Below are 27,382 nucleotides of genomic sequence, written 5' to 3' on the forward strand. Positions count from 1 at the left end.
CACTTTTGCTTCTTACTTTTATGTCTTTTGTTTCTATCCTTGTTTCCCCCTCCTCTATCTCCCTGCTCAGGTTCCCATCCCCCTGTCATTCTAGTTTAAACCCTCCCCGACCATACTAGCATGAGGTCAGGCAGCATCTGTGGAGAAACAGAATTAACATGTTATGTCGATGGCCTTGCCTTGGGGAAGAAGTTGTTGCAGTTATAATGTGCTTTTCATAATCAGACCAGACGTCTCAAAGCATTTTACAGCCAATGAATTAATTTCAAAGTGTAGTCACTGTTATAATATAGGAAATGCGGCAGCAAAATTGCACACAGTAAATTCCCACAAACATTATCTGGTCATCATGTTGCTGCGTTCTTGCGACCTTGAATGAAAATATCGGCTCTGACACCAAGGATAACTCTCCTGCTCTTCTTTGAAATGCTTCGAAATAGTGTCATAGGATCTTATACATCTACCCAAGCAACACAAGGCCTTGGCTTATCATCTCATGAAAAAGATAATACTTCCAACAATGCAGTGCCCCTTCAATATTGGAGTGTCAGCCTTGACTTTTCCGCTCAAGCTTGTAACTCCCTGACCTTGTCGCTCAGAAGCTTCAGTGCTACCAACTGAGCCAGGGCTGACACACAGTTCTGATGAAAAGTCATCCAGCTTTTTCTCCACAAATGCGGCCTGATCTGTTATTTTCAGCATTTGCTGCTTTTATTACAGAGTAATAATGATCAGGATCCAGGAGCAGTCTGAAGCAAATTAAGTTTTGCCCAAATACATTTTGCAAGATGCTTCATAGTTTTATCAAGTGATTGCAATTAGGTTTGTGAAACCTGTGCAAATTTTGATTTCAAGGGGGATGGAACATACTAGTAGGAAAGTCTTGCTACAATTGTACAGGGCATGTTCAGACTGCATCTGGATTAAAGTGTACAGTTTTGGTTTTCTTAATACTGTGGAAGGTCATTTGCAATAGCAGTTCAGACAAGGTTCACTGATCAGGATGTTTCTGAATGTGTGCATATTTCCTTACCCTCAGAGTGATTTTTCCTAATTTAAAATAAATTCCAGCAGCAGGCTTTTTGGTAATTTAATAAATAACCACCTTTATTTTTCAATCACACACTTGCCCATGTTTAAGATAAAACGTCTTAAACACCTATCTCACTCACTATCACACACAAAGATTAGATTCAGATTAAAGCCATAATTATAAAAATGGATTTTATAACTCAGTCTCTATGTCAATGCAGGGCGGTGGCTTCTTAGCCAAGTTGATCCTTTAGTTGGAGTGAAGGTCTTTTGGAGGTCTTGGTCATTTCCCTACCGCTGGGCCAGAAGCTCTGAGTTCAAGTCCCTCTTCAGGACTTGACTGCCATGAAAGGTACGTTCATAACTTGGCCAACAGGTTGATTATCAGACTGCAAATTCTTCCAATACGATGGCAGGCAATAAGAGTGGGAGTGTTTCCTGGTCAGCCATACTGCAGAAGGCATGGCAAACTACTGCAGTACTTTGCTAAGCATAATCATGGACCAATCCAATGAAAGTCCATGGTCATCAATGCCCATTTAGGTGAGGTACAAGAGAGTAAACCAGCATTCATGCAACTACGCCCAGCATTTGTGGGAGGAAATTTTCTTCTGCTTGGGTCTAGGCTTGATGCTTTTGCACTGTGATATGACAGAGCCTGCCAGTTCATCAGACTGGTGGATCAAATAAACATTCTCCACCGTCTGATGACGTGTGTTGGTATTCCAATGTGTTATACCACATTTGTCCCACTCTCACTTTAGGTTGCCTTATCCTGAGAGTGGATAACTGAACTTCTCAATTATTAAATATTTATATCTATTAAATGCCAACTAATGATTCTCCAAGTGCTCAACCAATGAGCCTTCAGATTGGACTTCCACGAGGGCCATACAGGGACCAAAAGTGACTCATTCTCCAAATCCCACAACTTTCACTATCTTAAGTGTCTTTTAAAATTTTTTTTATTCATTCACGGGATGTGGGCTTCGCTGGATGGGCCAGCATTTATTGCCCATACCTAGTTGCCCTTGAGAAGGTGATGGTGAGCTGCCTTCTTGAACCGCTGCAGTCCATGTGCTATAGGTACACCCACAGTGCTATTAGGAAGGGAGTTCCAGGATTTTGACCCAGCAACAGTGAAGGAACGGCTATATTTCCAAGTCAGGATGGTGAATCACTTGGAGGGGAACTTCCAGGTGGTGACATTCCCATTTATCTGCTGCCCTTGTCCTTCTAGGTGGCTGTGGTCGTGGGTTTGGAAGGTGCTGTCTAAGGAGCCTTGGTGAATTCCTGCAGTGCATCTTGTAGATGGTACACACTGCTGCTACTGTGCGTGGAGGGAGTGAATGTTTGTGGATGTTGTGCCAATCAAGTGGGCTGCTTTGTCCTGGACGGTGTCCAGCTTCTTCGGTGTCGTAGGAGCTGCACTCATCCAGGCAAGTGGTGAGTATTCCATTACACTCCTGACTTGTGCCTTGTCGATGGTGGACAGGCTTTGGGGAGTCAGGAGGCGAGTTATTCGTCACACGATTCCTAGCCTCTGACCTGCACTTGTAGCCACAGTATTTATATCTGTATTCCAGTTCAGTTTCTGGTCAATGGTAACCCCCAGGATGTTGATAGTGGGGGAATCAGTGATGGTAATGCCATTGAACATCAAGGGGAAATGGTTGGATTCTCTGTTGTTGGAGATGGTCATTGCCTGACACTTGAGTGGCCGAATGTTACTTGCCACTTGTCAGCCCAAGCCTGGATATTGTCCAGGTCTTGCTGCATTTGGACATGGACTGCTCCAGTATCTGAGGAGGCGCGAATGGTGCTGAACATTGTGCAATCATCAGCGAACATCCCCACTTCTGGCCTTATGGTGGAAGGAAGATCATTGATGAAGCAGCTGAAGATGGTTGGGCCGAGGGCACTACCCTGAGGAACCCCTGCAGTGATGTCCTGGAGCTGAGATGACTGACCTCCAACAACCACAACCATCTTCCTTTGTGCTAGGTATGACTCCAACCAGCGGAAAGTTTTCCCCGACTCCCAATGACTAGGGCGCGGCAAGTTCTGGAGCACAAGTCTTCAGTACTATTGCTGGAATGTTATCAGGGCCCATAGCCTTTGCAGTATCCAGTGCCTTCAGCCATTTCTTGATATCACATGGAGTGAATCGAATTGGCTGAAGACTAGCATCTGTGATGCTGGCGACCTCTGGAGGAGGCTGAGATAGATCATCCACTTGGCACTTCTGGCTGAAGATTGTTGCGAATGCTTCAGCCTTATCTTTTGCACTGCTGTGCTGGGCTTCTCCATCATTGAGGATGGGGATATTTGTGGACCCACCTCTTCCAGTGAGTTGTTTAATTGTCCACCACCATTCACAACTGGATGTGACAGGACTGCAGAGCTTAGATCTGCTCCATTGGTTGTGTATAAAGTGATCATTAATTTTTCAAGTAGATCACAGCATTAATGGTTAAATTACAACTGTGGGAGGATGCTGCTGCATCATGGATGAAATAACTTCCAAGTCAATCAATGCAGTTACATGGAAACTCAAATTACACACAGCTAGATTGGTTTTTAACATGAGAAAGGGCAGTAAAATCACAATTTATCATGTTATTACTATTTGTTTTCGGTCTGAATACGTACAAGGCAGGATGTTAACATATCGATTCTTCTCTTTATTTTCTTCTTTTGATGCAGCTTCACAAGTGGCCTGGATTGGGCATGCAGGGAGAGCCTGTGTTGCCATGGAAATATAATTTACTTCAGTATATTGCTTTGATAAAAACGACAAAAAAGTTGAACTCGAGCACTGAAGGTTTAAGACATATCATTACCATTAGAATCAAAACTTGCAGTTGATAGCTAAGTTTTAAAATAAACCAGTAATGAATGGATTAGACATCAAACCATTTTAACTACGTTTAGACAAACTAAAATGGTATTTATATTGAAGAACCACTGCCTGAAGGTTGGTTCCACAATATCAACCAGTTTATATGAGCATATGAACTGAGAGCAGGGGTAGGCTACTCGGCCCTTCAAGTCTGCTCCGCCATTCAATAAGATCATAGCTGATCTGATTGTAACCTCCCGCCTACCCCCGATAACCTATCACCCCCTTGTTAATCAAGAATCTATCTAGCTCTGCCTTAAAAACATTTAAAGGCCAGAATTTTCCCGTTGGCGTTTTGGGGGCGGGGCCCGCTCGCCGACAGGAAAATGACACGGGAGGAACACCCGACGTCATCCTTTAAATTTTCAGGAAGGTGGGCGGACAGCAAAATCAGCTGTCCGCCCGCCGACCTGTCAATGGCCAATTGAGGCCATTGACAGGGTAATTAAAGGCCCTAATATAAAAACAAAAAGCTACTGCGGATGCCGGAAATCCAAAACAAAAACAGAATTACCTGGAAAAACTCAGCAGGTCTGGTAGCATCGGTGGAGCAGAAAAGAGTCGACGTTTCGAGTCCACATGACCCTTCAACAGAACTGTTGAAGGGTCATGTGGACTCGAAACGTCGACTCTTTTCTTCTCCACTGATGCTGCCAGACCTGCTGAGTTTTTCCAGGTAATTCTGTTTTAATTAAAGGCCCTGCCCGTCCAACCTTAAGGCTGGTGGGCAGGCCAGGAGCCCCAGCGGGCTTCTGATAATACACGAAACCTCATCCACTGGCGGGATGAAGTTTCATGTTCCTTTTTAAAAACTTTAATAAATGTAATATTATATTTATTAACATGTCCCATTTCGTGTGACATTGTCACCTGAAGGGGGACATGTTAATAATATTTTTATTTTTATATTTTTTAAGTTTTTAGACTGTTACTAATCTCCCTGAGACAGCACTTAGTCTCAGGGAGCAGTGCGCTCTTTCGTGCGCGTGCTTTGACAGCTGGGGACTCCCTCCCCCCTGCACAGGAAGCGCATAGCGCTTGCTGTCGGGCAGGCCGCTGGGCGGGCCTTAATTGGCCTGCCGGCTCAAAATGGCGGCGGGCCCCGTTTTGGCGGCGGGGGTCAGCTGTCTGCCCGCTGCTGAGCCGGTGGGGCCCGCATGCCCACCAAGGGCAAAATTCTGCCCAAAGACTCTGCTTCCACTGCCTTTTGAGGAAGAGTGTTCCAAAGACTCTCAACCCTCAGAGAAAAAATTCTCCTCATCTCTGTCTTAAATGAGTGACCCCTTATTTTTAAACCATTACCCCTAGATCTAGATTCTACTACAAAGGGAACATCCTCTCTACATCCACCCTATCAGGACGCCTCAGGATCTTAAAGGTTTCGATCAAGTCACCTCTTACTCTTCTAAACTCCAGCAGATACAAACTTAACCCGTCCAGCCTTTCCTCATAAGGCAACCTGCCCATTCATGGTACTAGCCTAGTTAACCTTCTCTGAACTGCTTCTAATGCATTTAAATCTTTCCTTAAATAAGGAGACCAGTATTGTACATAATACTCCAGATGTGGTCTCACCAACTCCCTGTACAACTGAAGCATAACCTCCCTACTTTGTCTTCAATTCCCCTCACAATAAATGATAACATCCCATTAGCTTTCCTAATTACTTACTGTACCTGCATACTAGCCTCTTGTGATTCATGTACTGGGACATAGAGTCATAGAAACTAGGAGCAGTAGAAGGCCGTTTGGCCCTTTGAGCCTGCTCCGCCATTCATTATGATCATGGCTGATCATCCAACTCAATAACCTGCTCCCGCTTTCTCCCCATATCCTTTGATCCCTCTCGACCCAAGAGCTACATTTAGCTCCTTCTTGAAAACATACAATGTTTTGACCTCAACTACTATCTGTGGTAACGAATTCCACAGGCTCATCACTCTCTGGGTGAAGAAATTTCTCCTCATCTCAGTCCTCAGACTGTGACCCCTGGTTCTGGACTCCCCCACTATCAGGAACATCCTTCCTGCATTCACCCTGTCTAATCCTGTTAGAATTTTATAGGTTTCTAGGAGATCCCCCTTCATTCTTCTGAACTCCAGCGTATATAATCCTAACCGACTCAATCTCTCCTCATATGTCAGTCCCGCCATCCCAGGAATCAGTCGGGAAAACCTTCGCTGCACTCCCTCTGTAGTAAGTACATCCTTCCTCAGATAAGGAGACCAAAACTGCACACAATATTCCAGGTGTGGTCTCACCAAGGCCCTGTATAATTGCAGCAAGACATCCCTGCTCCTGTGATCGAATCCTCTGGTTATGAAGGCCAACATTCCATTTCCCTTCTTTACCGCCTGCTGCACCTGCATGCTTACCTTCAGCGACTGGTGTACGAGAACACCCAGGTCTCGTTGTACATTCCCACCTCTCAATTTATAGCCATTCAGATAATAATCTGCCTTCCTGTTTTTGCTACCAAAGTGGATAACCTCACATTTATCCACATTATACTACATCTGCCATGCATTTGCCCACTCACTCAGCTTGTCCAATTCACACTGAAACATAAACACTCAAATCCCTCTGAATCTCAGAGCTCTGCAATCTCTCACCATTTATTATATGCTTCCTTTTAATTCTTCCTGCCAAAGTGGAAGATTTCACATTTGCCCACATTATACTCCATTTGCCACATATTTGCCCATTCACTTAACCTACGTCGCTTTGTAGCCTCCTTACATCCTTCCCACAACTTACAACTCCTTACAACTGTTAATGGACGGACTCAGGACAATAGACCTAAACTTAATAAATCAACACATTTAAATAGCTGGTGCACTAACAAAATGGTTAAATTCAACATTGCTCTTCTAACTATTACTTAGTCATAGCCAGAATTTTTCACTGAGTTGGTGAGCCATCCGCCCTTCCCTGGCTGAAAAGTCGGAGCAAGCCCGCTTCTACACGTGAAGCCCCAATCCGATTTAATGGCTGGCTGCCTTTTAACTCGCTCAGGTCTGAGACTTCCGTCCCAATCTGGGAGGAAGTCCTGTCTCAGAGCTGCCAGCCGATTAGGTGACCGACAGTTCTCCAGTCTGAGAGGTGCCACCAGGAAAGGCGGGCATTGCTGGGACTGCAGCCATTCCCCAAGGATCACTGCTGAAAACAGACAGCAAGGTAATGGGACAGTTTTGCCAGAGCCAGTCAGGCAAAACATGGCAAGGTTGATTTGGAGGGGGGTTGTAATTCCAGAGGGTGGACGGTGGAACAAACAGCAGTGGCGACTATCATGAAGGGGGCTGTTGGTTACAAAGTGCTTGAACTGGAAGAACCCACACCTGCAGCTAGATTGCCACGACTCACCCCCTCCACTAATAAAATACTGGAGCTGGCAGGAGGCAGCTTTTGTGGCCATTACTTGGCAGGGTTTTGGGGGCGTGTGCGCAAGTAGCTCATGGCAATGGGCACTGTGCCCCTGCCACCATGCTATCTGATTTTCCATCCCAAACCACTCACAAGGGTCATTAAAGTACGGCCAGAGTCATCAAGGTACTGAACAAGGCTACTTGGACCATCAAGTCCATTCCAGCTCTCTGCAGCGCAATCCAGTATCATTCTCCTAGTGTCCCTGTGGCCATAGAAATTTATTTCCCTCAAGTGACCATAAAATTCCTTTTGAAATCATTGATCATCTACACTTCCACTGCCCTTGTAGGCCGCAAGTTCCAGGTCATTACTATGCACTGCTTCAAAAGGTTCATCTTCACACCCCTTGCATCTCTTGCCCAAAACCTTAAATTTGTGTGCCCTAGTCCTTGTACAACCAGCCAATGGGTGAACGAGGTCAATCTAAGGTCCAACTGGTTTGAAGGTGGGTCAGCATAGTGTTGTGGAACATGTGGAGCTCAACAATACACAGATTATGTCCTGGTAACCCACTTAATTTGGATCTATCTCCTGCTACCTGGACTTGTCTTGTCCTGGACCAAGCTAGTTCACCATGAGCTGACGACATGCAACTCTCCCTCACAGTTTAATCCAACTCACATTCATCACCTTTCCACCATCCGTCATTCATCATTTATCTGTCACATGTCCTGAGGTGACGGGTGAGCAACGTGCCAGGTGTGGATTCACAGAGAGCTGTAGCCGTGAACGTGCAGGCGATGGCTCAATCCTTCAGGTTGTTTTTCACTGGGAAGCAGCAAAAGTGGAACTCAGCAGCCTCCCTGAGCAAAAAGCAAAAAACTGCAGATGCTGGAAATCCAAAACAAAAATAAAAATACCTGGAAAAACTCAGCAGGTCTGGCAGCACCTGGCAGGTCAGGAGAGGAACACAAGCATCCGCCCTCACATCTTCCTCTCCCTCCCAGAAACATGATAGGGTCCCCGTTGTCCTCACTTATCAACCCACCAGCCTCCACATTCAAAGGATCATCCTCCGCCATTTCCGCCAACTCCAGAATGATGCCACCACCAAACACATCTTCCCTTCACCCCCCCTGGCGGCATTCTGCAGGGATCGTTCCCTCCTGGACACCCTGGTCCACTCCCCCAACACCCCCTACACCTCAACCCCCTCCCACGGCACCTTCCCATGCAACTGCAGAAGGTGCAAAACCTGCCCTTTTACTTCCCCTCTCCTCACCGTCCAAGGGCCCAAACACTCCTTTCAAGTGAAGCAGCATTTCACTTGCACTTCCCTCAATTTAGTCTACTGTATTCGTTGCTCCCAATGCAGTTTCCTCTACATTGGAGAGACCAAACGCAGACTGGGTGACCGCTTTGCAGAACACCTTCGGTCTGTCTGCAAGCATTACCCAGACCTCCCTGTTGCTTGCCATTTCAACACTCCACCCCGCTCTCATGCCCACATGTCCGTCCTTGGCTTGCTGCATTATTCCAGTGAAGCTCAACGCAAACTGGAGGAACAGCACCTCATCTTCCGACTAGGCACTTTACAGCCTTCTGGACTGAATATTGAGTTCAACAATTTTAGATCATGAACTCTCTCCTCCATCCCCACCCCCTTTCCGATCCCCCCCCCTTTTTCCCCCCAATAATTTATATAGATTTTTCTTTTCCCACCTATTTCTATTATTTTTAAATGTATTTCCATCCATTGTTTTATCTCTACCTTTTAGCCTTTTTCGATTCCTTCACCCCACCCCACCCCCACTAGGGCTATCTGTACCTTGCTTGCCCTGCTTTCTACCCTTAAATAGCACATTCCTTAGATAATATCACCACCTTCAACACCTCTTTGTCCTTTTGTCTGTGACATCTTTTGGTTATCTCCATCCATCACTGGACCTCTATCCAGCTCTACTTGTCCCAACCCCCTTAAACCAGCTTATATTTCACCTCTCTTCTATTTTTACTTAGTTCTGTTGAAGAGTCATACGGACTCGAAACATTAACTGCGTTCCTCTCCGCAGATGCTGCCAGACTTGCTGAGTTTTTCCAGGTATTTTAATTTTTGTTTTAGCTTCCCTGAGCAACTGAGCAGCCCTTTGCTGCTCACCTATTGAATTATGAGGAAGGAGCTAGAGAAGGTGTCCTAAACATTGCTTCACCTTCCTGGCCAGCAGGCCGAAGCTAGCAGGAATCCCATCAATCCTGTCATAAGGCAATCTCAAAAATAAAGGTGACACTAGTCACCAATGGAACATGGAATGTGCGTACCCTCATACCACAGCCGACAGACCCGAGAGAAGAGCTGCTCTTCTTAGTAGAGAGCTGGTTAGGTACAACATCCAGACTACCGCCTCTGCGAGGCTTTCTACCCGAGGAGGGTCAGCTGAAGGAAATTGAGGCAGGTGCAGGTTACACATTATTTTGTGGGGCCCATGGAAAAGAAGGATGGACCGAAGCTGGCCTAAGCTTTACTCTTATGAGCCATCTAGTCATTAAGTTTTTTTACCTTCCCAAAGGTTAATGATTGTCTGATGGTGCTTAAACACCCCCTGCACGGCAAAAGGCAAGCAACTGTGAGAACGCCCCTACCATGACCAACCCTGAAGAAGTCATGGATAAATTCTATGGTGACCTCCACTCCTTGATTGCTTCTGTGCCAAAGTTAAACAAACTAATCATTCTTGGTGACTTCAGTGCAAGAGTTGGATTCACCAGGCATGGGAAGGGTTCATCAAAAAGAAGCAGGTTTGGCAGCTGTAACAGCAATGGTCTCCTCTTGCTGAAACTGTGTGCTGAGCACCAGTTCTGAATTACTAACACAGTTTTCTGCCTCCCTAATCGCAACAAGAGATCTTGGATGCACACCTGTTCTATGCATTCACATCAAATCAACTATGTTACCACTAGGCAGAGGAACAGGCTGGACGTGTAGGTAATGAAAGCCATGTGCTTCGCTGACTGCTGGACTGACCATCGTCTTATTGCAAAGCTAAATATTCCCCTAGACCATCCCCAGGGCATGAAGGTCTAGAAATGTCTCAAGGCTCAAACAGGCAGCCATGAAGGGATCTCTCTCACGGAAACTAGAGAGTTGCTTGTGTACAGTGAAAATGGCCACTCACACATTGAGGATGACTGGGTGACTTTCATGGATATAGTGTACTCCATTGGTCTCAAGGACCGTGGCCCTACCTCTCAGGGCATCAAGATTAGTTTGATGAAAACAAGAAGGTAATCCAGAAATTAGTGGAGAAGAAACAACGCCTCTACAGGGAATGTCAGGGACAAGTCATCAGTATTCAAGCACGACGCGGACCGAAACATCTGCAGGACTGTCCAATGCAAGCTCAGAGAGAAGCAAGATACTTGGCTGAATTAGAAAACTGCACAGTCATATACAGACTAAAAAGATTGGAAGGGATTCTACAACGCTCCGAAATCTGTCCACAGGCTCCAGACTACTGGTTCATCATCAATACTTGGCGCTGACAGGTCTACACTGCTCACAGAAAAAGCCCAAATTCTAGAAAGATGAGTAGAACATTTTAACTATATCCTCAAACCAACCTTCATCCATCAATGAAGAAGCAATCAACAGGCTGCCATCAACTGCTCTCTTGATGATCCTCCCACAATGAATGCAATCAAACTCCTGTCTAGCCACAAAGCTCCAAGAGCTAATGCTATCCCAGCTGAAGTCTAGAAGGCTCAAGGTCAATGCCTGGCCCAGAAGCTCACTGAACGTTCAGTTTATGTGGGAGTAAGGAACCACCCAGCAAAAAATGCAACGATACCTCCATTGTCCATCTGCACAAGTGGAAAGGAACTTGCAAATCTTGTGACAATCATAGAAGAATCTCACTTCTCTCAACTGCCAACAAAATCTTTGCTGGAATCCTTCAGAAATGCTTAGTGCCAACATCTCGAACAGGATCTGCTGCGAGAGGTTTCAGGAAAGGTCAAGGAACCACTGATATGGTATTTGCAGTGAAACAGCTCTAGAAGAAATGCCAAGAACAGCACATGGATATCTACACTACATTTGTTGACTTGATCAAGGCCTTTGACACGGTCAGTGTTGGTACCTCTCAACAGAGTCTGCGGTATCCTGTCCTATTTGAAGTCAGTACCTTTGGAAGCTAATGGAGAAATTAGGCTGCCCTGAGAAATTCATCACAATGGTTTGACAGTTCCAAGACAATATTCTTGCGTGTGTTCTGGATGATGGTGTGTATTGTGACCCACTCCCAGTCATTAATGGAGATAAGCAGGGCTGTATGCTAGCGTCAACCCTCTTCAGCACATTTTTCTCCACCATGCTCTCCGATGCCTTCCATCACGGTGATCCTGGCAACGAAATCAGATATCACAGACAGGAGACTGCTAAATCCAAGATAACTCCAGGAAAAGTCCAAGGTCTCAAAGGATAGAGTTTGCGATTTTCTGTTTGATGATGACTGTGCACTAGCTGACAGTTCAGAGCTAGACATTCAATGTAGTATGAACTTGTTCTCCAATGCATGCGACAACTCTGGTCTAACGATCAACACGAAGAAAACTGAAGTAACATACCAGCCTGCTCCAGGAAAGCCCTGCCTTGAACCCAAGGTTTCAGTCCATAGCCAGAACCTGTCAGCAGTGGTTAAGTTCACTTATCTCAGCAGCACGCTCTCTTGAGCTGTCTATATTGATGGCGAGACACACGCAAGAATTTCCAAAGCAAGTGTAGTAAGATTGTCTACCAAACTGAATACTCTATAGAGCAATAATACTGTACACTTTGCTCTATGCATGAGACACTGGACTGTGTATGAGCATTATGTCAAGAAGTTCAACCACTTTCACCCAAGCTGTCTTTGGAAGTTTCTGAAGATCAAATGGTAGGACAAAATACCAAACACTGAGGTGCTCATCTGAACTGGCATGCCAAGCATCCAACTCCATATTGAGACAATCACAACCGAGTTGGGCCAGCCATGTAGCCAGAATGCCTGACACTCACTTAGCAAAGCCTACCTTCTATGGAGAGCTTGAGGCAAGAGTGCGCTCTTATGGTGGTCAAAGGAAGCATAAGACACTTTCAAGGCTTCACTTATGAGTTTTGACATGGACTTTGAGGCCTGAGGGAAGCTAGACCAGGTTCGCTGCACCTGATGCAACTAAATAAAAAATGGTGCGGTCTCCTTTGAAAGCAAGCCCATCTCAGAGGCAGAGGGAGAAAGTAAGGAAATCCCAGCTCGTCCAAAACTCAATAGTCTGTGGTGTCCTGCCCAACAGAACTTTCTGTGCAGATTGGCCCTATCAGTCACCTATGTACCCACTGAACACACCAGATGATGAACATGGCGCAGAAGACAACCAGCTGAAAGAAACAACTTTTCTTCATTGACCTTACCATCCCCATTCCATTTCATGAAGGCTCTGCAGGTCCTTGGCTCACTGCCTGATGATGCTTCATCCTGAGCCATTTTCCTTGGCAGTTTTTGTCATTGGTGGTTTGCCATTACCTTCTACGCTCAGGGGCAGAGTGAGGAATCAGGTCCCAAGTCTACTTCAGCTGGATTGGGAATTGAACCTGCACTGTTGCCATTATTCTAAACTGCATGCTAGCCATCTAGTCAACTGAGCTAACCACCGCCGTCCCACCACCCTACCTTATCTAAAGATGTCATAATCTTGTATGCATTACTAATCCAGTGACATTACCACCATGCCACCGTCTCCCCTATTCTACTAATATATATCAAAAAAAAATCTGTGGTCCTAGCACTGACCCTTGGGAAACACCACTGTGTTCCATCTTCCAGTCTGAAAAACAACCATTTACCACCATTCACTGTTTCCTGTCCTAAGCAAATTCTTTATTAAAGTTGACACTGACCCTTCTATTTTGTGGGCTTTAATTTTTAACCAGCTTCTTTGTCAAAAGCTTTCTTAAAATCCATACAGACAACGTCCATTGCATTCCCTCCATCAACTTGGTATGACTTCACCAAAAAATTCAATTCGATTAGTCAAGCACAATCTGCCATCTGCAAATCCGTGCAGGCTCTCCTTATTGAATTCCAGCCTCTCCAAGTGCCTGTAGATATTTCCCCTGATTATTGCTTCTAAAACCTTACCCATCACTGATGTTAAACTAGCTGGCTTGTAGTTACTCGGAATATCTTTACAGTGTTTTTGAATAAGGTGTCACATTGGCCACTCTCCAATCCTCTGGCACCTGATCCATATCCATGGAAGACTGGAACAACAACATAGGTAGAACTAGGAATGCTGTTCTGCTGAGTGTGTTTGAGGAGTTAGGGTCCAAGTTAAAATGCAGAACCTCAAAGGTAATCATCTCTGGATTGTTATCTGAACCAGAGGCCAATTGGCATTGAGTCAAGCAGATTAGACAATTAAATGCATGGCTCAAAGAGTGATGTAAGAAGAGGAGGTCTCGAATTATGGGGCACTGATACAGTATTCAGGAAAAAGGGGAGCTGTCCACTGGAAGGAGCTTCACTGAAACCAGTTTAGAGCCTAAATCTTGGCGGATGGCATAACTAAGGCTGTGGATGAAGTTTTAAACTAACAGACATGGGGCAATGGGGACAGGGTTGGGAGGAGTGGTGGTATTGGGAATGGTTCGATGTTGGGAGAATTAGAAAGTCTAAGGGAAAAGTTGAGACAATAGAACAGTGTAGAGATGCAGCAAAGAACAAGCAGAGTGGGACAGGGACAGACAGAGAGTTTAACACTAACAATGCATCAGCAATAAGGTCCATGCAGGAAATAGGGAGTAAAAAGTTAAAATTAAAGGCTCTTCCTCTGAATGCAGGAAGCATCCAGAGTAAGACAGACAAAGTAGTAACACAAATAGAGATAAACGGTTTAGACTTAATCGCCCTTGTGGAGAATAGATATTCTCCATTCCCTCGTCATCCAAGGAGCCCTGGCTTGGTTCCTTTACCTTTCGGCCTTGTTGGAACACAGAAACACAAGAGATAGGAGCAGGAGTAAACCAAACGGCCCTTCAAGCCTGCCCTGCCATTCAATACAATCATGGCTAATCTTGGGCTTCAACTCCACTCTTCCCCCCAAGTTACCCATATCCTTTGATTCCCTGAGACACTAAAAATCTGTCTGTCCTAGCCTTAAACAGAGTAAATGATGGAGCATCAACAGCCCTCTGGGGTAGAGAATTCCAAAGATTCACAACCCTTTGAGTGAAGAAATTTCTCCTAATCTTGGTCCTAAATGATCAGCCCTTTATGCTGAACCTGTGCTCCCTTGTTCTAGACTCCCCACCCATGGGAAACAACCTCTGTTTACCCTGTCAAGCCGCTTCAGAATCTTGTATGTTCAATGAGATCACCCTCTCATTTTTCTAAACTCCAGAGAATACAGTCCAAAAAGGAATGTACCTAGCCTGCACATGAAGCACTTTGTCCTTAAAAATTACCTACTGCTCTGTTACAGTTTTTCCCATTAGTCTTTGGTTCCATTTTACCCTGGCTCTACCCCCTCTCATACCACTGAAGTTATCACTCTCCCAATTTAGAAGTTCTATCTTAAACATACTCCAATTTAAAATCAGAGCTCTAAATGCTCTGAGCATCGGACACATGTTGAAGATAGCACAAGTCATTAGGTCAGAAGAGTATATTAAAAGGAAAACTTTAGGTGCATTAACCATAACAAATGAAACTAGATAAACTTACGTTAAATTCTTCTCTGAAAAGTTTGTTGTCATCTGCCATTCGTCGATTAGCTTCCTCTTCCAGTTTCTCAATAGACAGTGGTGGGTACTTTCGGTTAGTGCTTGGAGACCTTGCGAGCAGTGGCATGCTCTGGAGCTCTACATGAAAAGATAACAAAATATTTATCTAAAGATGAAAAGAGGACCACAATTAAAAGTGCAGTGCTCTGGTGATAAAGCCATGTTTATGCTTTGTAAAAATGACAAACTCAGAATTGCAATCCAAGCTATTAGGCCTCAGAGAATACAAGCTTCAACTGAATTAAAATACACATCCATACAAACAAGATTTTAAATAAGAATATTTAATAAATGTGCAGGGATTTCTTTTAATGCTTGGCTTTTCCAAATTACACAAAACTATCACAGCAGTTACAAATTAATTTGCAGCCTCTTACAATTGGCGTAGGAAAATGACTAGCCAGGCTGATCTGTGGACTGTTTCAGTAATTACTTTCATTAAACTTTTGCGCAGCAAACAAGTTTTGCACTAAGCTAGCATATGCATTCTCTTTTTTCTCCCTCAGCCCTCTTTTTACCCAAATTGCATTCATCGTCATACTGTGGTATGCATCTATCAGTCTTCACAATTTACAATTAACTATGAGCATATCAGTGACTAACAATTCAACAATTAAAAGTTGAAATACCCATTATCAACATCCTGGGGGTTACCATTGACCAGAAACTGAACTGGACTTGCCATATAAATGCTGTGGCTACAAGAGCAGGTGAGAGGGTGGGAATTCTGCAGAGAGTAACTCATCTCCTGACTCCCAAAGCCTGTCCACCATCTGTAAGGCACAATGTGATAGAATGCTCTCCACATGCCTGGGTGAGTGCATGAACAATACTCAAGAAGCTTGACACCATCCAGGATAAGGCAGCCTGCTTGATTGGCACCCAATCCATCACCTTAAACATTCACTCCCTCCCACCACTGCGCACAGTGGCAGCAGTGTACACCGTTTACAAGATGCACTGCACCAACTCACGAAGGCTCCTTCGGCAGCACTTTCCAAAACCACGACCTCTACAACTTAAAGGATTGGGCAGCAGATGCATGGCAAAACCACCATCTGCAAGTTCCCCTCCAAGCCACACACCACTCTGACTTGGAACTATATTGTCATTGCCTCACTGTCTCTGGGTCAAATTCCTGGAACTCTTTCCTAACAGCATTGAGGTTGTACATACATCACATGGACTGCAGCAGTTCAAGGAGGCAGCTCACGCCCACTTTTTCGAGAGCAATTAGGGATGGACAATAAACACTGGCTGAGCCAGCAAAGCCCACATCCTGTGAATGAATACATTTTTTTAAAAATGAGGAAGAACTGATCTAAAATAAAAATCATATGCAAAATTAATGGAACAGGAAAATTCACCTGATTTGGAATGATCCTTCATATTTCAAATCTATTTGTTACTAAATTATAAAGTTTACAGGGATAGAATCATAAAAATGTACAGCACAGGAGGAGGCCATTTGCATTACCCCATCTGTGTCAGTCGATTAACAGTTATTTACTCTTGGTCCATAGCCTTGTAGTTTACTTAAATGCAATTAGGGTTTCTGTCTCAACTATCCTTTGAGATAATGAGTTTCAGATGCCTACCACCTTGGGGTGAAAAAATCCTCAACTGCCCTCTAATCTTTCTCGCAATTCTTTAAATCTATTTCCCCTGGGTACTGGCCTCTTTGCTAAGTGATATAGGTCCTTCTTAGTCACTCCAGTTGGACCTGTTAATTTTCTACACTTCAATTAAATCTTCTCTGTTCCAAAGAAAACAACACCAGCCAATCTAACCTTTTTTTAGGGCTAAAATTCTCCAATCCTGTCAACATCCTCATAAATCTCTTGGTGCCCTCTCTAGTATGATTATATCCATCAGTTCGTTCCTCAAAGTACTGAAGATAGCAAACTACATAAGATCATATAAAATATGGGGAGTAGGAGTAGACCCATCAAGCCTGCTCTGCCAGTCAATAATATCGTGGCTGATCAGATTGTGGCCTTAACCCCACATTCTTGCCTGCCTACCACATAACTCTCGGCTCCGTGGTCAATCAAAAATCTCAATTCCACTTACCTCTCTGCCCTCATAACCCTCGACTCCCTTCTCCATCAAAAATCTGTCTAACTTTGCTTTGAATAAATTCAATGACCCAGCCTCCATTGCTCTCTGGGGAACACAATTCTACATACTAACGACCCTCTCAGAAATAAAAGTTGCCCTTGTCTCAGTCTTAAAGGGGAGATCTCTTATTCTTAAACTGTGTCCCCTAGTTCTAGTCTCTCCCACAAGTGGAAATATCTCCCCTATCAAATCTCCTCAGGATCTTATATGTTCCAATAAGACCACCTCTTATTTCTCTAAACTCCAATGGGTATAGGCCCAACCTGGAAAGACTTTCTTCATAGGATAAGCCCTTTATCCCAGGAATGAACCTTCTCTGAACTACTCATAACACAATTATATCATTTTTCAAATATGGAGACCAAAACTGTTCACAGTATTCCAGATGTGGTCTCACCAATGCTGCGGTAAAACTTCCTTACTTTTATATTCCATTCCTCTTGCAATAAACACCAACATTCCATTTGCCTTCCTAATCACTTGCTGTACCTGCGTACTAACTTGTTGTGATTCATGGCAGGACACCCAGATCCCTCTGTACTATCACGTTCTGCAATCTCTCTCTATTTAAATAATAAACTGCGTTCTGTCTAACTTAGCCTTCAGTACATTCAATGACCCAGCCTCTATTGCTCGCTGGGGAAGTGAGTTCCAAACACTAATGACCCTGAGGAAAAATTCCTCATCTCAGTCTTAAAGGTGCGACCCCTTATTTTAAAACTGTTCCCTCCTAGCTCTAGTTTCCCTTATCAGAGGAAACACCCTTTCAGCATTTACCCTGTCAAGTCCCCTCAGAATCTTTGATGTTTCATCAAGGTCACCTCTCATTCTTCTAAACTCCAACGAGCATACGTACAGCCTGCTCAATCTTTCCTTGTAAGACAATGCCTTCTTCCAGCAATCGGCTGAGTGAATCTTCTCTGAACTGCTTCCAATGCAAAAATGTTCCTCTTCAAGTAAGGTGACCAGAACTGTACACAGTACTTGAGGTGAGGTCTCACTGGTGCCCTGCACAGTTGTAGCAAGACTGTCTTACTTTTATACTCCATACCCTGGCACTAAACATTCCGTTTGCCTTCCTAATTACTTTCTGTACCTGCATGCTAACTTTTTGTACAAGGACATCCAGATCCTTCTGTACTGCAGCACTCTAATCTCTCCATTTAAGTAATGTTCTGTTTTTCTATTCTTCCTGCCAAAGTGGACAACCTCACATTACATTCCCAAGAATGGGCAAGGGAGCAGGCCTCAGAATCTGCCTGCACCAATGAAGGAGCTAATTCATATCATTTCGGGCTCATTAAGTCTCGGGAATCTTTGGATTTTCAGAAAGGCAGCCAGACTTCAGCAGTTTCCTGATGTCAGACCAGCTGCATGGTGGCAAGGAGATATAATGGGGGTAAGAAGAATTTTAAAAATTAAAAATGCTTTTTGAAGTTTAAAGGGTTTAACCTCTTAAAGTTTAAGTTGCAGGAGCTCATTACAAGTCAGAGGATGAGCCAGCATTAACAAATTTGCCAATTCAGGAGATTGTCACCCTTCTGGCATTGCCTGACATCAGAGCAGCGGGCTTGAACTCCACTTGAGCACCAAGAAGAGTGCAGGAAATGGGTGCTGCACCTTCAGAAAGCGAGGTCAATGGAGATAAGTAGCAGCAGCCTGCAGAGAAAAGGCAGATTGCTGGGCATCAGGATGTTAGAGAAGAGGGACGAGGAGCACAAAGGAGAAGGAGCTATCACTCTGAGCACAGGATCTATGGGCATAGGTGAAGAGGCCTATAAATGGTGTAGAATCAGTGGCTCAGGAGACTGTAACTCTCTAGATGGTAACAGGTATCCATCCCCTTGTCAGCTGTGGACCTCTGTGGCATCTCAGGCAGCTGAACACTGACATCATCCAGATAATAGTTGCCCCCTTTACCAATGCTGGGCAACAGGTCAGGATTTCAACTGATAGGGCATCACGTGCATTACCTGGTCTGGCATCTGAAGCGGTCGGGTACTGTCCTGCAATGCCCTCGAGCAGACGGAGATGACGCTGAAGAAAGGTCCCCCCCCCGCCCCCGATGCATGACGAGCTTGCCTTCACCTGCTAACCTCATGTTGATTTCCAGTTTGAGTATAATGCCAATTACAATGTCCTTATTAAAGAACAAAAGGGGATACATTATGGAAGAGGACCTCCCCGCCTTTCCCACATGGGTGGCGACAGGCATCCAGATCCGCTATGCCATCTCAGGTCCTCATGGTGCAGTGGCAGGCTTTGGCACCAACACTCTCCCTTGGAACAAGCAGCAGCCTCAGTGATGCTTGCTATGTGTGACTGAAAGCTGTCTCTATTCCTGCCCTAATAGCTTTTATTGGGCAGAAAACCAATCTCCATCCCAATTAAGTGTTGACCCTGGGAAAATCCAAATCTGAGTCAGGTTCTTGAGGTGGGCTTCTGACACAAAAATAGACCCGCTTCCTGTTTCTAGTCTCCAATTGGAAAATCTAACCATTACAAAGTATTTCATTGCCTGTGAAGCACTTTACAACATCCAGAGACTATCAAAGTCATGTTTTAAACGTAGGAAACGTTTTGCTTTCCATGTTTTTTTTTAAGTCATTCATGGGATGTGGGCATTGCTGGCAAGGCCAGCATTTATTGCCCATCCCTAACTGCCTTTGACAAGGTGTGTGACAGCACTAAATAATGTTAGTGCAATACAGGCTACAATACTTAATTCAAAGTTGTGTTTGGCAAGATTGAGTTATTAGAAATGGACTATAATCTATAAGTGCATTTGTAACTACCCTAAAATTCATCTGATAAGTCATTTATTTTTATTGCAGTGTTTAACTAAACTTTAAATGTTGGTTTCCAGTTTGGATATTTACTTAATAAGTATTTGGATGAGCACTTGAAACACCATAAAAATTAAGGGGAGACGGTAGCATAGTGGTATTATCACTGGACTTGTAATACAGAGACAAAGGGTAATGCTCTGGGGACCGGGTTTCGATTCCCACATATCAGATGGTGAAAATTGAATACAATAAAACAAAATCTGGAATTAAAAGTCTGATGACCACCACGAAACTGTTGCTGATTGCCATAAAGACACATCTGGTTCACTAATGTCCCTTAGGGAAGGAAATTGCCATTCTTCAGACCCACAGCAAATGCTCTCCAAACAAAGGCAATTAGGGATGCACAATAAATGCTGGCATAGCCAGCGATGCCCACATCCCATGAAGGAATTAAAAATATATATAATTAACCTGTTTTGACAGTGAAATGCAGTTTCTTATTACCATTGTTCCTCATAACTTTCCTCTCATTTTTCCTACATGCCAAAGTATGTAGGCCGTACTCCCAACAACTGGCTGATCGAATCAAACAACATGTTCCTCCGGCTGCTCGTAACAGGCAGAATACAGGCCACGCTTAACCAGCCCCCGCATGCAAAAGTCAAAACAAAATATCTGTTCGATGTGATTCTGCGATTGGGCAACACTTGAAGAGTCAAATTCAACTTGAAACATTAACTTTGTTTCTCTCTCCACAGGTGCTGCCAGACCTACTAAGTTTTTCCAGCACTTACTGTTTTTATTTGTGTTAATGGTAGGGGATTTGACGATGAGAATGCCAAAGAATGTTATTGAGAGGCTCCCTCTTGGGCCTTAAATGCTGCCTCGAAGAACTCCTGCAGCAAATTATTGGGCTAAAATAATTGGCCTCCAGCAAGCACAACCATTTTCCTTTGTGTCAAATATGATTGCAGCCAGTGATGAGAGTTTTCCCCTGTTCCCTGTTGGCTTCAGTTTCACATTAACTTTTTGGTGTCACACAAGGCTGATCTGGTTGTGGTCTCAACTCCACTTTCCTGTCTGCCCCCCATAACTCCGGACTCCCTGTTCATCAAAAATCTGTCCAACTCTGCCTTGAACAAAATCAATGGCCCAGCCTAAACTGTTTTTTGTGGCAGAGAATTCCACATACTAAAAAACATTTGAGAGAAAAAAACTTCTCCTCATCTCTATTTTAAAAGGGAGACTTCTTAAAATGTGTCCCCTGGTTCTAGTCTCCCCACAAATGGAAAATCTGTACGGTATCTACTCTTATTAAGTTCCCTCAGGAGCTTCTATGTTTCAATAAGATCACCTCTGTCTTCTAAACTCCAGTGGGTATGGGCCCAATATTTCTTCATAATATAAGCCCCTCATTCCAAGGGTGAGATGAGTGAACCTTCTCTGAACTGCTTCTAACACAATTATATCTTTTCTTCAAATAAGGAGGCCAAAACTGTAAACAGTACTCCAGATGTGGTCTCACCAAGGCCCTGTACAGCTGCAATAAAACTTCCCTACTTATATATTCCATTCCCCTTGCAATAAAAGCCAACATTCCATTTGTCTTACTAATCACTTGCAGTACTTGCATATTAACTTTTGTGATCCATGCACCAGGGCACCCAGATACCTTTGCACTGCCGAGTTTTGCAATGTCTCTCCATTTAAATAGTATACTGCTTTGCTATTCTTCCTGCCAAAGTGCACAAGTTCACATTTTCCCACAACATATTCTATCTGTCAAATTTTTGCCCAGTCACTTAACCAGCCCATATCTCTTTGCACACTCTCGACCTCCTCTTGCAGATTATTTCCCTACCTATCTTGGTATTATCAGCAAAGTTAGCTATCATACATTCAGTCCCTTCATCCAAGTCATTGATGTAGATTATAAGCAGTTGAGGCCCCAGCACTGATCCCTGTGGCACTCCACTACTTACAGCTTGCCAACCCGGAAAAGACTCATTTGCCTGCTCACTTTCTTTGCAGACTCTCTACTGACAACCTACTTTCCCACCTATCTTGGTATCATTGGCAAATTTAGCTACCATACATTCGGTTCCTTCACTGAAGTAGATTGCAAATCGTCAAGGCCCCAGCACTAATCCCTGTGGCACTCCGCTAGTTGCAGCTTGCCAACCCGAAAAAGACCCAGCTATCCCTACTTTCTGCTACCTGTTAGCTAACCATCCCTTTACCCTTGCTAATATGCTACCCCCTACAGCATGCAATCTTATCTTGTGTAACCTTTGATGCGGCACCTTATTAACTGCCATCTGGAAATCCAAATACACTACCACATCTACAGATTCCCCTTTATCCAAATTGCTTGTTACTTCCTCAAAAAACTCTAATAAGTTAGTTAAACATGATTTCCCTTTCACAAAGCCATGTTGACTCTGCCTGGTCAAATGATCATTTTCTAAGTATCCTGCTATAACCTCCTTAATAATGGATTCTAGCAGTTACATTATGACAGATGTTAGGTTAACTGTCCTGTAGTTTACTGCTTTTCTGTCTCCCTCCTTTCTTGAATAAAGGTCTTACATTAGCAATTTTCTCATCCACTGTAACCCTTCCAGAATCTAAGGAATTTTGGAAGATTATTACCAATGCATGTAGTATCTCTGCAGCCACTTCAAGACCCAAAGATGCAGGCCATCTGGTCCTGGGGACTTGTCAGCCTTTAGGTCTAATAGTTTTCCCAGCATCTTTTCCCTAGTGATGCTAATTGTTTTAAGTTCCTCCCTCCCGTTCACCTCCTGATTTTCAAGCATCTTTGGGAAGTTTTCTAAGTCTACTACAGTGAAGACGGGCACAATATACTTGTTCAATGCCTCTGTCATTTCCTTATTTTCCACCATCAATTCCCTAGACTCGCTCTCTAAAGGACCAACACTAGCTTTAGTTACTCTTTTCATATTTAAATACTTGTCGGAGCTCTAACGGTCTGATTTTATATTACTAGCTAGCTTTTTTTAGACTTGTTTGACGCTTGTTTTAGACACACACTTCTCCCCTTCAAACTGAACATGAAATTCTAATATGTTATGATCGCTGTCACCTAGAGGCTCCTTTATAATGAGGTCATTGATTAATCCAGTCTCATTGGTCACTACCAGATCCAGAATAGCCTGCTCCCTGGTTGGCCCTATAACATGCTGCACTAAGCAAATGTCCAAAATACACTCTATGAACTCATTTTCCAGGCTACATTTGCCAATCTGATTCACCCAATCTGTGTGTAAATTGAAGTCACCCATGATTTCTTACAAGCCCCATTTATTTCTTCCTGGATATTCTGCCCTACCATGTAACCAATGTCAGTGGGCCTATAAACTACTCCCACTCAGCCTATGGTCAAAAAGCTTTAGGCTTTACTGTAATAAAGAGATTACTCTTTCTTAACTTTAGTAGCTTTTTGGTTCCAAAATGCAGATATTTCTATCCATGTTCATCTAATTAGGATTTATAATCTGCAGATCTCATTCAAGAATCATCATTTCGTTAATGGCTAATTTGCCACCTTAGTATAATTATGAATTTTAGAAATTATACTGTGCAATTCTTTTAAATGTGTTTCAAGACACTACTAATTAAACTAAATACTGCACAAGTATTACTAAGCTATCCACAATATAGTCGAGAAGTAGTAGAGTTACAAACTAGAAATAGAGTTGATAGAGCAAAGAGAAAGCAATTATTAAATTTCAGCATAACCAGGAATGGGATAATAGCTTTCAGATTGCTACCAGCTATTCACATTATAGTTTTAAAAAATTGCTAGCATACATATTGAGTACAGTAATCAAGTTAGTAGCATCGAGGGAGGTGCTGGCATAGTGATAATGTCATTGGACTAGCAATCCAGAGGTTTGGACTAATGGTCTGAGGACAGGTTCAAATCCCACCACAGCAGCTGATAGAAGTTAGATTCAATCAATTAAAAAATCTGGAATTAAAAATGAATCCCTGTAATAATGACCATGAAACCATCGTTGATTTTTCTAAAAACCCATCTGGTTCACTAACTCTGCCACCCTTGCCTGGCCTGGCCTGGCCTACATGTGATTCCAGGTCCACAGCAATGTGGTTGACTCTTAGCTATCCTCTGAGCAAACCACTAAGTTCATGGGCAATTAGGGATGGGCAACAAATTTTGGCCTTGCCAGTGACACCCACATCCTATGAAAGAATAAATAAAAAATCTAAACATCAGCAAGTAGTTAAAATATACGACCATTGGTCTCAATTAGATATGGTTTTACCCTGAATTCATACATTTTGTGTTTCGTTACATTTTACATTAAGATCAAAGATGTTAGAATTGGAGGCTTAGAACATTTTTGTATTTTTGTCACCCAGTTAGTATGGAGCGCTGTTAGGTAAGGTGCAGCACAGGTTGATGCAGAGCAATGACACTTTTCCTCTGTCCTGACAATACGCCGTTAACCTCAACTTTTTAGCACACCAACTAGTATTTGTGTGAATCTTTCAATTTCCTCATTAGCTGTATTTGTGGAATTTGACTGAGATTGCCATTTGATGAATTTCAAGTATTGTCATGGTGTAGATTACACCAACCTCTGATGACCAGTAGTGAGAGGATGCTTGTAAGACAGAGAGAGCAGTACTCATTAAAATCTGTAAGACCTGCAGTTACGTATTATTTTCAGGCCACAAGAAATGTTATTTTGAAGTAGCAATGTTTCCAAAGTTACGATACCAAAGAAAACCAAATCTGATATTAAAAAACAACACAAATATTCACAATCTTGCGCATATCATGTTATTTAAACATAGCTTAAAATGCAAGAAAAGAAATAAACTAATTAGCCAGGCACACAAAATGCAAGCTCTGGTTCATAAGAGTGGAATAGAATGAATAGCACGGTATGGCAGGGAATGGCGAAAAATAACGGAATGAGAACATAACATTGACTTTACCGGAGATGAGCAAAGTAGAGTGGCCTCAAAAGAAGCTGCTGAAGTGAACACAAAAAAGCTTGAAAACAAAATTGTGCACAGTTCACATATTTGGAGTATAGTTACACAAATATAGTGTAAAGCTGTGCATGTTGTGCTTTTAGATCAACCAACTCAACATGTAAAAAATTATTTTTTGTCCCAAATGATAATAAAGCAACATGGCTGCCTACCAATATCCGAAGTAGAGAACTGAGGCACTATACTAAGAGCTGCAACAGTCAGTATTATATTCTGGGAATATTATATATCATTCTCTTTTGATTTGATTTCATAAATGTGCAGATATGGTTGCTTTTGAATTGTTCAACGTACAATTAAGAGCTTGCTTAAAATTTATTTGCTGTTTGCTTAAAATGTATTCTCTTTTGATTTGATTTCATAAAAGTGCAGATATGGTTGCTTTTGAATTGTTCAATGTACAGTTAAGAGCTTGCTTAAAATTTATTTGCTGTTTGCTTAAAATGTATTTGCTGTACTTAGTTCACTTCTTATGCTTATTTTAAGGATGCCAATATAAATCAAAATGAACGTTAAGGTGAACCATTATTGAAGGAAGGCAGAAATAACTAATATTAAGTACCTCCCACTCTGCCTAATTCTTTCTGGAGATAGAGCTCCGATCTGTCATATTTTCCAAAATTAGTAACCATTCAACTGAGGCATGGGAAAACGTAGTTTCAAGTTTGATCTTATTGAAACTGCTCTGAAAGCATGAATACGCAAGCCACACTTCGCTGCCTTCCACTAGCTTCTCAAAACCACCTTCAGGCCAGTAAAAACTAAAATATCTCCATGAGTAGGAGGTTATAACTGTTATTATTATTATTATTGTTAGAATAGGACAAATTTAGAAGTAAATATGGAATTGAAGAAAAATAAAAATGAATTTCAGCGAGCTATTTGGTCCCTTTCTAAGCATGTCATGTTTTCAAGGATTTATCATTATTATAATCAAAAAGCAAATAACTACAAGGCAAGTAAACCTCATCTTCCTTAGAGACAAATTTTGGCATTCTCAAAAACATGAACTAGAAAATGACACAATTCCACTGCAAAAGCCATTAAATAAAATCTTAGAAATCATGACAAAAATTAAAGGTTCTGGCATATCTATATTACGGGAGGACCTAGCCCAATTGCCAGTATAATGAATACTGTGATATCATGCGTAAATGTAGGTCCTTCCAATTGCTTAATTTTTGTATCTGAAATAATGCTCAAGTAATTTTTAAGATACTGAAATTAGTTAGCTATTATTTAACTAAAAACACACATGCATTCTGGTTTAAAACAACTCTTGGTTCTTACTCTACAAACAGCACTCATTTAAATATGTTCTAAGAAAGTCATTGGTGACTGTGGGCAAAATTTACTTTACTTAAAAATTGCATGACACTCCAAAATGATCAACAGCTATAAAGTTAGGCACAGTAAAAATAAATTTGGCTCCCATCAATCTCTCATTCGTCTATCAGATACATTTTAAAATGTCTACTGTTTATCAGCATAGCTCTTTCACCTCTCAATCAGAGGTTTGTGGACTCAAGTCTCATTCCAGGCCTGCAGCACATAATCTCGGCTGACATTTCAGTGTAGTACAGAGGGAGCACTGCAACATCAGAGGTGCTGTCCTTTTCGTCTAATTTGAAACTGAGGCTTTTCTGCCCATTCTGATGGTTTAGGTAAATGTGAAAGATCCCATGGTACATTTGGAAGACCAGGCAGTTCAACATCAAAAACAGGTTCTTTATTCAAAAGGTCTCCCTCACAATCACACTTCAAAAAAGCGAAAGAAAGCAAGGCATTTCATTTTGGGTTCGGAACTGCAGTCTTCAAGAAAAATCAAACTCTGACTGACCTCACACTGCAGCAATCCTTCACCAAACAATTAATCTGTGACCAGAGACTTCTTACTTAATATATATTAAATCCTGCAGCTTAAAGAGTTAGCAAACATACCACCACGATTCAAGAAAAGGAGGGAGAAAGAAAAGAGTGATGTACAGGTCAGTTAGCTTGACATCAGTCATTAGGAAAATGCTGGAATCTATTATTAAGGGAGGCTTAACAGTGCATTTGGAAAATCATAGTATAATTAGACAGAGTCAGCATGTTTTCACTAAAGGGAAATTATGTTTGATAAATATATTAGAATTTTTTAAAGAGTGAAGCTAGCGGGGTAGATAAAGGGGAGCCAGTGGGTGTAGTATTTTTGGGTTTCCAAAAAGCATTCCCTCTCTAAACCTCTCCAGCTCTCTACCTGTCTTTCTTCCTTTAAGATGCTCCTTAACCAAGCTCTTGGTCATCTGCCATCTTATGTGG

At 42.7% G+C, this 27,382-nt stretch overlaps 2 protein-coding genes across 6 annotated transcripts in view; both read right to left on the reverse strand.

Moving 5' to 3' along the window:
* The window catches only part of ptpra (protein tyrosine phosphatase receptor type A), a 333,338-nt gene that overhangs the window by 96,953 nt on the left and 209,003 nt on the right, over positions 1–27,382 (reverse strand). For all 5 annotated transcript variants that reach the window (XM_078554083.1, XM_078554102.1, XM_078554109.1 and 2 more), the window contains 2 exons: positions 15,058–15,194; positions 3,685–3,775 (listed from right to left, as the gene is read on the reverse strand). In XM_078554083.1, the coding sequence (XP_078410209.1) occupies positions 3,685–3,775; positions 15,058–15,194 (228 nt within the window). The remainder of the gene's footprint in view (positions 1–3,684; positions 3,776–15,057; positions 15,195–27,382) is intronic.
* The window catches only part of rnf24 (ring finger protein 24), a 632,553-nt gene continuing 623,223 nt past the window's right edge, over positions 18,053–27,382 (reverse strand). Inside the window, exon 7 of the transcript XR_013578203.1 lies at positions 18,053–18,074. The gene's annotated coding sequence lies outside the window, so the exon portion shown is untranslated. The remainder of the gene's footprint in view (positions 18,075–27,382) is intronic.

This window comes from Cetorhinus maximus, chromosome 1 (genome assembly GCF_964194155.1).
Source record: "Cetorhinus maximus chromosome 1, sCetMax3.hap1.1, whole genome shotgun sequence".
Taxonomy (NCBI): Eukaryota; Metazoa; Chordata; class Chondrichthyes; order Lamniformes; family Cetorhinidae; genus Cetorhinus; species Cetorhinus maximus.